The sequence below is a fragment of the Cydia splendana genome, chromosome 5 (genome assembly GCF_910591565.1).
Source record: "Cydia splendana chromosome 5, ilCydSple1.2, whole genome shotgun sequence".
NCBI classification, from domain to species: domain Eukaryota; kingdom Metazoa; phylum Arthropoda; class Insecta; order Lepidoptera; family Tortricidae; genus Cydia; species Cydia splendana.
Window position 1 is genome coordinate 21937741 of NC_085964.1, and position 12704 is coordinate 21950444.

At 35.3% G+C, this 12704-nt stretch overlaps 1 protein-coding gene across 1 annotated transcript; it reads left to right on the forward strand.

Moving 5' to 3' along the window:
- Positions 1-4404: 4404 nt before the first annotated feature.
- LOC134790960 (heparin sulfate O-sulfotransferase) lies at positions 4405-9628 on the forward strand. Its single transcript, XM_063761985.1, has 5 exons — positions 4405-4703; positions 4780-5083; positions 6491-6629; positions 7072-7169; positions 8052-9628. The coding sequence occupies exons 1-5, from the start codon at positions 4523-4525 to the stop codon at positions 8419-8421; spliced, it is 1092 nt and encodes a 363-aa protein (XP_063618055.1). The 5' UTR covers positions 4405-4522; the 3' UTR covers positions 8422-9628.
- Positions 9629-12704: the final 3076 nt, after the last annotated feature.

Genomic DNA, 12704 nt, shown 5'->3' on the forward strand with positions numbered 1-12704 from the left:
TACCTTTTAACGGCAAATTATTGTTGCCGCTTTGAAGTAAATTTTCAGAATCGATCAATATTCAACAAAGTCTACGGAAATGAAGGCGTTTAAAACAAAATTGACATGAAAAGAGTGGGCAATCATAGATATTGTTGATATAATTTGCTCCGGTTCGCCATATCTGGCCATGGGTGGATTTCATCACCAAAAATTTCACCATACAAAAAAATATTTTTTTTTAAATGTTTAATTTAACACGATTCTAGCTGGGTAAAGTAATAGGGGGCTGTATATTGAAGATATTTATGGTATTTATACAATCATTTGTGGCTTATATTTGAAGTTATCGATTTCGGAAAATAAAAACGCAAGATGGTGATGACAACCATGGTATGGTAATGACTCTTTTATAGACGGTAATGACACTGCATGTACGGTAATGACGATTTGGCAACTAATTTATATATGTATTAAAAACGTATTAAAAAAACAAAAACTTTTTTTAATTGTAAGGCTTTAGAACTTTAATAAACATTACAAATAACATGTTTTTGAACATAAGACTAGCTACATAAATTATTTTTAGAAAATTATAAAAAATACATTATATTCAAATAAATAAATATATAACAAGTATTTTTATTGTATAATTTTAAATAATTTATATTCCGAAATAGGCAATTTATGTATTCATATATTTTTTTGGGTTTTTTTAATGTTAAATCATATTAACAATATTGTACTCTTATTATCAGTTTAAACCCGCATCTTCTTTTATCTACTGTATAACTTGGTATTTATATCATATTATAAAATTGCTGGCTTACCAGTGAGCTTAATTTTTATGATATATTACTTTTTTTTTTGATAATTTGATTCATTGAATAAGTTTGTATTTTTGTTGTTTTATAAATTAACTTTAAAAATAGCTATAATGATTTAAATCCATATATATATTGTTTAGTAGCTAAACATTAATATATAATCAGTGTTTTATAAGTTGCAAGACCCCTACTTGTAATGCATGTCATAAGTTACAAAATGTTAGGTATGGGGTCCGGTGACTACCCAATGGTATAATTATTAATTGCTGTAATTATATACATCAATTAATATAATATTATCAAAAAACATAAGGCCATTACGATAGTGAGCCAGTACCGTAGCCTATGGTCGCTTAAAACTTAATATATGTTGCTTGTTTAAATACTTTGTTTTAACACGACTAACATGCAATTACAGACTCTAAGTTGCATGATTTACATTATTAGATAATAAAAAATAAACATTTGTATGTTCTAAGTTCTAAGTGACCTAAATTTTGCCTACTTCAGTCAAAATGTTATTTAAAACTAACCATCCTCTAGTGTGAAAGAAATAGTCATATCTTCTTCTACATTTATAAGGTAGACATTATATAGTGTTAGAAGACATAGAGAACGTTTTTCAAACATACAGCTTAATTTCATAATGAATTATAGCAAAATAACTAGAAAAGTTTCTGAGAACCGTCATCACCATACACATGAAATCATCACCGGTCGTAATTTTTTCCTGGTGATGATGGGTAAGGTGTTGACGATTTGAGAGTTTCTTGTTTTTATTTCTAGAATACGAATAATAGTAGTTAATGTCTATGCTACACAATAAACTTCATGTAGTTTGCCATTCATTTCAATAATTATTTCTAATATATAATTTATAACTTTTTTAAACCAAAGCATAACGGTGATGATGCTCTGTTGTGACAAACTACGTTTTACAAATTTGTTCGTAATATTTCTCACGATTCAATGATGTGACTTTATAGTGAAATCATTTTTGGCATTCTATATTAAAGTGAAAAATAGGGCAAGGACCTTTAGCGGTATTTCGTTGTTCATACACGGAGATAAGCTCACATTGACATTACCATGACGGTGTTGACGAATATTTGTGACAAAATTTTAAATATTTTTAAATGTAAAGTACTCGGTGAAGGAATTATTGCATATTTTTTCATGTGTTAAACAACAACATGGAAAAGATATAAGTAAAAGAAAAATTGCAATCGTACGATAGGTATGCTATAATTTTTACTGCAAACAATAAGGTTCAGATTTTTCCGGTAGACGGTGATGATTTTAGACACATAAAACATTTTATATAAAAAAAAACTATTAAGTTATTGGAGATGGTAATTGAAGGAACATGAAGATAATAGTTCTTAAAAACATATAAAAAAGTTGCAACTCGCATAACCTACTAGTTTTTTTTATAAAGACCGAACCATAAGTTTTCGCAGGATTTTGAAATCCACCCCCATACAAATTGTTCGAAACATCGGTGGAAATGAACATTTCTTCAACTATAAAGTATTTTTTTCGTGATAGTTGTATATTAAGTGCTAGCATACATTTGAGCTGTATTTTTAAACCTTTATAGACACTTAGATATTAAGGACTTTATAAAAGCCTCGAGGCTTGATTCGAGTTTTTTGTTTAAATCTTGACCAATAAATGACGTAGATGCAATCAGACGAGTCGTGTCATTAGTTAAGCGGTATCCTGACGGGATTATCAAATCGACCGATTTGATCAGAAATGAAATTGGCGTCAATCTCCAATTTAATCACCAATTTTAGATTTATGGTGATATTAGAGCCCTCTAAATTGAAAAAATGCCCCAGAACGAAAATACTGGCGTCATCGTCACAAATTGGTGTTATTGCGTCCGCACCTCATTTTATCGGTAATATCGGTCATTATCGGCGGTTGAATTCGGCGAGCCAAATTGACGTTTGCGTCCGCACGTCCTGATTTGATCGAGCAATTTAGTCAGATTGGCGAAAAATTGACTAGTCTGGATACGCCTTTATGGTCTCCCGCAAGTCCCGCACTAATTGGTGCGCGTGAGATGCCTAATGACATTAATAAATTGTGAAAACAGAATCGGCCTCGATCACTTTTTAACCCCCGACGCAAAAAAGGGGTTTTATACATTTGACGCCAATGTCTGTCTGGCAACGTAGCTCTCAAACGGATGGACCGATTTCGATGCGGTTTTTTACGTGAAAGTGAGGTTCCTTGCGATAGTTCTTAGCTATGTTTGATAAAAATCGATTCAGCAGTTTGAAGAGTAGGTATCAGCTCTTTTCCAAAATGTTTGGCATAAAATGGTTTAAAATCTTATGGGATTTTTAAGATTTTAATTTAATAGTTATTTTATTATGCAAATATTGTATAGTGTGTTTTTTCCAATCTATTTCCGCAATGAAACGACATTTCAAAACCATGTCAAAACACGCATGTTGTCACAACGGCCATACAAATAAATCGATTGACCGCGCTCCGCTCCGCTTGATCCGTTTCCGCCGAACAATAAACCTGCACGGTGACCCATGCGATACTAATCCTATTAATTCGGAGGGAATTGGGCTTCTCTGGGTGATTTCCTATAGATATAGTTATTAGTTTCACAAGGGGCAAACTTGTTGGTACATCTCTGGCCTATTTTATAAAGCTACAAGTTACTATTTACAAGCGGAAGTCTCTTTCTAACCCTATGTGTTAGAACGAGACTTCCGCTTGTAAATTGTAACTTGTACTTAGCTTTATAAAATAGGCCACTGTATTCACGAATATTGAAACCTGAGCAAGAGCGAAATGGTCATAGCGACTCGCTATGCTCGTTGTTCAATTTTTGACCCTTTCGCTTGCTTAGGTAGCGAGTTGGTGGTAATGGTGGTGCAATGGGGTTATCCAACGATTCCCTCAGATATTTACAAGATAGTCGGTTTGGTTTCCATCGGGATGCGATGACAAATGATTTTTTCGTGTTTGGGCGGCGTTCCTCAATCTACCAACGGAGCGACAGCTACTGTCCACGAGGGTTCATAACACATCACCCTTAACCCTTAACCACTTTACGAGCTATCGCCCGGGATGCGATGACCGGCAAAATTTGCGCTGACCCGCGGTATATAACGCCTGATTCCATTAATTACGTTTTTTTCCTTCCATTTTACCAAGCGAAATTAAATTTTTAACGTCGTAAAGATAGTGTATATAAAGTACATTTTATTTATTTACTATTTTGTTTTGTAGTACTTTTTTCCCCTTATAAATAAAATTCTTGGTGTTAAGCCCCCTCCAGACTATGCGCGTGAATCGCGGGCGAAGCCGCGAACGCGAGTGTGGAGTCGATTTCGCTGTCTGCGAAAACCGACGCCACACTCGAGTTCGCGGCTTCGCGCCTCGATTCGCGCATGAGTGTGGAGGGGGCTTTATACATATTGTGAATTTAGCAATGTAGTATTTTCTAGTATCAGGTTATGTATTTTTTTCTGGAAATATTAGAGTGTCCAAAATTTGTATTTGAATAGTAAAACAAAGGTTACATTTTATGCGATATTAAATTTCTGTTTTTTAGTATGGCAACATTATCATGCAGTCAGTTGTCATATTTGTGGAATGGAATGTGACAGTTTGCGACTGGTAGTGTAGTGTACATAGAAGCTGCATTAAAAATAGAAAATTAGTGTTATTAGTCGTATTAATGCATGAATAAAGTATGTCACTCAGATCCCATCTCTGCTAGCGTCCGATCCTCACTCAGTTTCCCACCAACCATGTTGAACGTGCATAAATTATGGCTTGTGTCATGCCTATGTGTTATTGCAATCGTAATTTTATATTTCCAGACAGAAATAGCCCGTTTAGAAGACAGTTATCGTCGTCTGGGTATGTAATAAATGTGCTATTTGAATGTAGAGTATCAAGTTCGCTCTAAATACGCGTTTTAATTGTTTTTCCGCAGAATACAAGATCTCGCAGTCGCACGTAGATTCGCGTCAGTTTTTTCCGAAAACTGTGCCGAATGACGGTGAAGACTTGGTGGTTATATACAATAGGGTGCCGAAGACTGGTTCGACGAGTTTCGTGGGTGTAGCTTATGATTTGTGCAAGAAGAATCACTTCAAAGTGCTGCATATAAACATAACAGCTAATATGCATGTGATGTCTTTGAACAACCAGTATAAGTTTGCGCAGAACGTCACAAAGTGGCAGGAGATCAAGCCAGCTCTGTACCATGGTCACATGGCGTTTCTCAACTTTGAGAGGTCTGTATAGTTTTTTAATTTTTTTTTCATATTTTCTTTTCTTGACACATACTACCTTTACTCATTAACAAAATAAATAAATCGAATCCATACACAAATCGAATCTCAAGAAGGCTTGTGTTATACCCAGATATATATAATATACAAAATACTTATAAATACATGGAACAAACACTATTGACTCAGGAACAAAATCTGTGTTCACATGCAAATAAATGCCCTTACCGGGATTCGAACCCAGGACCATCGGCTACATAGGCCCACTACCCACAAGGCCAGACTGGTCGTCAAAATAATGTCTTTATTTATACTATAAGTAAATATTATGCTATGTAATATTAAAACTGGACGAGGCCATGCGCTTGCCGAAGAATAGAAACCTATGGAGGAACCTGGTCTTCAACAGAAGTACATGATGTCACGATCCTCAACATTGAGGGACCAACTGAAGAAGAGAAGAAATATTATGCTATGATAGGACTGACTATTGTGTGCATGACAAGTGACGATTTTGAATCTAATAATGCTCTGTATTGGTCTTTATAAGATCATATAAATATAAGATATCAAGTAACTCATTAGTATACAAATGACCTATAAAGTCTAATGCAATTATGATAACAAATCAGGCCAGTTAAATTTAACTCATTAAATCAAATTTACATTATATTGTGCATGTATATAATGTACTATGATTAACATAGATAACAGTATTAATTAACCAACAATTTTGCTAAATATTCAGTAGGTCAAAATCTGAATTTATTTAACCCCTTGTCAGGAATAGAAGCAATTTAAAATGAAGCTTCTTGCATTCCAATAAGGTTTATTATTGCATGTTATTGTTTGTTATCCTTCTTTTGTGTCCCTTTTAGGATTAAAATCCCATCCATCTTGAACGTTGGTTTGATCTGAGTGTTAAACCAATTATTTCCAGCTTAAAAATACCTAATACGATTATGATGTCTTCCTAATCTCCCATCTCACGTTTGTTGTTAGGATTTTTATTATCTGTGGGGCTAGATCATGTCAGGTTGTTATGCTAATATCTTGGTACACGCAAAATTGCATGGCTACTTTATGAGTGAATTCATTCATAATATGTTTTGATGTCTAGTCAAAGGTCCCACTTTGTCGCTTACCATAAGGACGAAATTTGCTTGTTTCTTTATACAAATAACCTGTCAAAGCAGCCTTATGGCAAGTGGGACTTTTTGCTTGGAAACAACACATGTCCACACATATTTTGCTGCTCACTGTACATTCACCTGTCTGTCTGTCTAGCATGACAAAGAATACAAAAATATCTGATACAATCTTATTTATAGAGCCATAAGAGTGTGTGTAAGATATTTTTTCACATTTAATTTTGTAACCTGAACTGGTTTTTATTATTTCTATTTACAGGTTAGGAACCACATCAAAGCCAGTGTATATAAATTTAATAAGACGGCCGTTGGACAGACTGGTCTCCTACTACTACTTCTTACGGAACGGGGACAACTTTAGACCACATCTGGTTCGGAAGAAACATGGAGATAAGATGGTTAGTTTTAGGGAGTCATCCTAGTATAGATTTGCTATATGAATACAGTACGGGAACCCCAGGCTCCCTAAGTTTATTGTGGCATTAAAGTCGGAGAAACACTGGAAAGAGTCTATCTATATTTATATAACAAGTACATGTGAATTAAATGTTAATATATATTCCTTTTTTATTACCACAGGTACCACAATTATTACAATCTATAAATTGTAAATACAGATGTCAATCACAATGAAAAAATCAACTATGATCAACCCTGGCCAACGTGGGACTCGAATCCACATCCTTGGATTGTCAGTCCAATGCGTTGATCATCGTTGATTTTTTCATTGTGATTGACATCTGTATTTACAATTTATACATGTGAATTGCTTGAAGACTGCATTAGACTGCTTTACTAATATTAGTTCTTGATCAAGTATCAATATTGTTTTGTTTACAGACGTTCGATGAGTGCGTGGAGCGCGGCCAGCCGGATTGCGACCCTAATAATATGTGGCTGCAGGTGCCATTCTTCTGTGGCCACGCCGCGCAATGCTGGTGCGTTTTCATTACCTTACATTGATAAGTAGATGTGTAAATAGATTAACAAGCAACTTCATCCATTTAGATCTTTAACTCTATACTAAATTTACTTTGAGTAACTCTGTTTCTAGTTTTTCCTCGCGTTGTCCCGGCATTTTGCCACAGCTCATGGAAGCCTGGGGTCCGCTTTACAACTAATGCCACGAATTGGCATAGGCACTAGTTTTTACGAAAGCGACTGCCATCTGATCTTCCAACCCAGAGAAACTAGGCCTTATTGAGATTAGTCCGGTTTCCTCACGATGTTTTCCTTCATCGAAAAGCGCCTGGTAAATATCAAATGATATTTCGTACATAAGTTCCGAAAAACTCATTGGTACGAGCCGGGGTTTGAACCCGCGACCTCCAGATTGCAAGTCGCACGCTTTTACCGCTAGGCCACCAGCGTTTTTGAGTAACTCTGTTTGTCACTGTATAACTGTCTGAACAGTCACCTCCTCATACTTAGACCGATGAACCGATTTAGGTGAAATTTGATATGGAGATACTTTTGAGTCCCGCCCGAAAAACGAAATAATTAAAGTTTTCATCATGGCAATCGTCACTTAAGGGGGGAAGGACCCCCGTATTCGTAAACGCGCTACAAACCTCAATTAGCTAATAAACGTTTGTCTTTATCTGTCATTTTGACTTATGTATTTGTAAGAAAGAGATTAACATAATTTAACTAAATCAGGCTCGTGAAGTTTTATGAATGAGGGGGTAAATCTGTCCAGACTCAGTCCTTGGCAGAAACTAGTCATTAATATGTACACAAAATAAACTTGAAATTTACATAAGTACTAGCCCTTTCTTTATAATCACAATTATTTATTTGAATATTTTTATTTCTTACAGGAAACCAGGCAACCGCTGGGCTCTAGAGCAAGCGAAACACAACCTAATGAACCACTACCTCCTAGTAGGGGTTACCGAAGAAATGCTCGACTTCATAACAGTACTCGAAGCCACCCTACCTCGTCTCTTCAAAGGCGCCACCGAACACTACCTTAACAGCAACAAATCACACCTACGACAAACAAGTTCAAAAATAGAACCAACTAAAAAAACCATAGACACAATACAAAAGTCTATGGTATGGAAAATGGAGAACGAACTCTATGAATTCGCGATCGAACATTTCAAATTTGTAAAAAGAAAAATACTGCTGCGTGAAACGAATAGCGTCGACCAGATTTTTTTCTACGAGAAAATACGGCCGAAATGAAACTTTAATAGTAAGGTGTTATAGTTCAATTTCTCTTGTAGTCTTCTGACAAATTTATATTTGCCGGTGGCGGCGGAGTTTAAAAGACTGTTGCAGTGAAGATAGTATGAGATGGTGATGCTTCGAGATTTTTACGGCCGCAAAGGTAATTTAGTAATGCTTTAATTAGTACCACGTTTATAAGATATACTTATGTAGAAATCTCTATCCACTCGAATTAAGTATATATGTACTTAATTATAGTCTGAGTGATTGTCTCGAGGAAAATATTTAGTTTTCGTTAGTACTCAGTCGCTTTATATTTTTCTTAAATTCTTTTTTAAGTGAAAAGATATATTGCCTGCTAATATATGTCAGTAGGTACAAATATAACTACCTTACTGATAAGTAGTCCAAATGACTAGCCGCAGTTATGAAACATACAGCGCCATCTATTTCAGCTTTCTTGGGACATTATTTCACACTACTTTACATCTCGGCTCCTTTTGTCTAGTAAAGTTTCTATTTACTCTTTTTAGCAAATATGTTTAGTATGAGCGACATTTTTGTATGAGATTCTTCAAAAAAGGATTGTACAGGCTGTAGTTGCAGGCGTCCATATGCTACGGTGACTGCTTACCGTCAGGCGGGCCGTATGCTTGTTTGCCACCGACGTGGTATTAAAAAAAAGGAGATTAAGACGAAAGGCGACCATAGGGTCCAGGGAGGAAAATTGGGACTAAGTTTGTATGGGAAAACGGTATTCCACTATCCTCTTCAAAGGGCAGTGTAATTATTGACAAATATTATTGCAGGCGATTGCTAATTTATGTTATGACAAACATATACCGTCAACCGGGGTGAATAGGGACGGCTGGGGTGAGTAAGGACAAAACGTAAAATGTGGTTTACCTGACAATTTCTTAAAAAAATAGTCACACAAATTATATCATACGATTGAAAATAATATTCGATTTTGTATGATACAATTTGTGTGGGTATTTTTTAAGAAATTGTCAGGTAAATCACATTTTTAGTTTTGTCTCTATTCACCCCAGTCACCCCTATTTACCCCGATTGACGGTATTATGTTTAACAAGTCTAGTAAATGTGGTACTTAGTTCTATGTTTCGTCTATTTTTGTACTGTCAAAATAAAATGTGCACGCACATTTGATTAAAGGTAGAAAATTTGTATATAATTTAACATTCCATACGATTGGAGAAAAGACAAGATGTAAAAGATATTTGTTTTCACGAGAGCTAATATTAATACAGTGAGCAAAAGAAGTAGCCGGGCCAGGCGCTTAAAAATAACTACACACGCTTTGACCACGGGGGAGGAGCGTCCTCAAAGTAGACCCCAGATGCGTTGGGACAACGAAATCAAAACTATCAAAAGGACTGCGGAGAAGAAGTGGCTCCAGGTCGCACAAAACCGTGTGAGTGGCGTAAAATGAAGGATACCACACCCGAAGGGTAGAGAAAGGCTAAAGAGAGAGAGAGATAGAGATAGAGAGAGAGAGAGAGAGAGAGAGAGAGACGCTCTGATACTTTAAATAAATAAGTTGTGTTTAGAATATTGTGAAAACGTGGCCCGTTTAGCTATTTCTGCTGCTGACTGTATATGTTTTGTTTGGTTAACATGAAAATCAACCGATTTTTTTATTCGTTCGCTTGGTAATAACTGGAGAGTATAGAGTTTTTATTGTATCGATTTATTCTCACTCATTTGTGTAATTTATTTCAAAAAACTACTTACATTGGAGGCTACGCTTTGATATTAACTTTACAAATTACAAACCAGCAGGGCTCGGAACCGGTATTGAAATACCTATTAATATCGTTACAAAACCGTTATATTATTTCGTTCATTAAAAACCGATTAATTGATGGAACGCGAAATAAAAAATTACCTTCTCTCTCCTAACCGGTAAGAAGAGGGAACGGAATTTTATGGTTCGCGAGGAACGATATAATACCGGTTACTCTCGGCTTTCGGAGACTCTCGGTTAAACTCGTTGTCATACCTGAAAGAAACAGCAATAACTTACTCGTTCTATTTTGCATCTAGCTTCGATATTTTCAATTTAACCGGTTAATTTCGTTCCACGAAAACAAAAGGCGAACGAATTTGTGTTAACTGGTATCTCAATAGAAAAGTTCTTTAACCGGTAACCGCAAACGGAAACGAAATCCTTTTCGTTCCCGTGTGAATGAACGAAACCGGTTTGAAAATAGTCCGGAGTCCGGCTTTCCGAGCCCTGCTTGCTACGCATCCTCGCACATCTCTGATGAAAACGCAGCCTTGGTGTTAGTTTTAGAATTGAATTATGTTTGTAATTTCGGACGATATTGCGTACGTGTGACTCAAGGGGTTAAATCGCTATGACCCCGTCATCGCATTCGCCCCAACTTAGCAATTCTGCCTCGTGCATAGTTATACTATAGTATAAGCTGCTTGTGATATTTTATCCATCCAACGATTTGTTGACTCAGTTTATAATGAATTATTTTCTCGTTGTAATTTTGATATTATCGATATTTTTTAATTGTTATTTTTATATGTAGTTAGCTAAGTTAACTCTCATTAATTATGTACTAATTATGTTTGTATGTTATCTATATCATAATATTAACATATCTATCATATTGCTTTTTATGGGAAACTTGGGAAGCACTGTCTATTATCATCCGAGAGAAGTAAATTATGTAAAAAGTAGTCTTCATTCATACAAAAACATGAAAAATATACAGGCCAAGGACATTATAGTATTTTTGTAGTTCTGTCATATCACAACCATACAATTCAATACTATAGTTCGTTTTTTTAGCATTAGAAAGAAGGTAAGCGATCTTGACATGTCTTTTAATTGAAAAACGCTTTTTAAAATTATGAAAGCAGAAGAATATAAATGATCGTATTAGATTCATAATTGTTACATATTTGCCGTGACTTATTTTTAAAACGTGTTTTTCAATTAAAAGACATCAAGATTGTTTACCTTTTATCTAATGCTAAAAAAACGAACTATAGGGACTATACTACGCTAGATTCTCTACTAAAACCCACTAGTATTCAACTAAATTAAAGTGATTAAACAACCTTGCTCCGAAAATACGAGTGTCTAAGTATACCCCTATTTGAAATTACCAAATAAGTGATGACTAATTATGGGTAATTAAAACTAATATTAAAATGAACGCGTATCTGTAATCCTATATGTAACCGCTAGTAGGTCTTTATGTACAAAATGTAAAAATATGGGCGTAGACAACTTACTCAAAAATATGTCCCATAGTTCTTAATTCGCTGACTAAGAGCTATGGGACATATTCTTGGGATGCTTTGTGCACCTAACTTGACTTCGATCCTTATTATTTCACTGATATGTGTTAACTTGTTAAATATTAATATTAACGCCATCTACTCGACACTAGGCCAAGGGTATGGTGCAATGTTTTCGAGCGATGGCGCCATAACCTTAAGCCTACGCTCGAGTATCGAGGCGTTAATATTAATATTTAGCAAGTTAACACATATCAGTGAAGGAATGTTTTGGATTCGAAATAACTGAAATCTTTATCTACTCCTACTCTACTCTACGAGTACTATAGTAAAGATACCTACTCTACTATAGATCGAGGAATGGGCCGATCCGAAGCCAACAATAATTATATTCGTTAGACCAATCCGAAGTTTTGCTCGATGCTATAAATCGATGCAAAGACGAAACCGGGGCTCGACGGAAATGTGAGTGAAATCTTTAATAAAATGGAGTAGTTAATAAAAAGTGGTATTTCGGTAACAACAAACACAACCTGTCATATCAAGGACCCAAAAGCTAAAAATACAAGCCCACTGCTCTTTTCAAAACTTTTGAGGTTTTTAGAATAAACATTGACTCGATAATCTAACAATTATTGGCCATATTTCTTCATCAGCCGGCCTTGTCAAACTGTAAATTCATTTTACCGCTGTCAACCTTGTCTTAAAGACCTAAATGCCTAGTAAAAACTAAAAAGTCGTAACTCCCGAACAGTCTCTCTCGAGATAATATCTTTTGACATTGACAGCTAAGCCTTACCCTACTTTTTAGAACAAATACGCTTTATTATTCCAGAATTTTCAATTCAGCCCACAACTGTTGTTATAGTAGATTCGACCTTGTGTTTACGAGAGTAGAGTCGTTAATGCATCGTGTAGTAGTTGAAATCGATAGTGGGTCGAAGTAAGTTATTATTTTGTTTTAATATTTAATTACCTTGTAGTTGGTACACCGGCTTCGAGATAATTTTATGTTT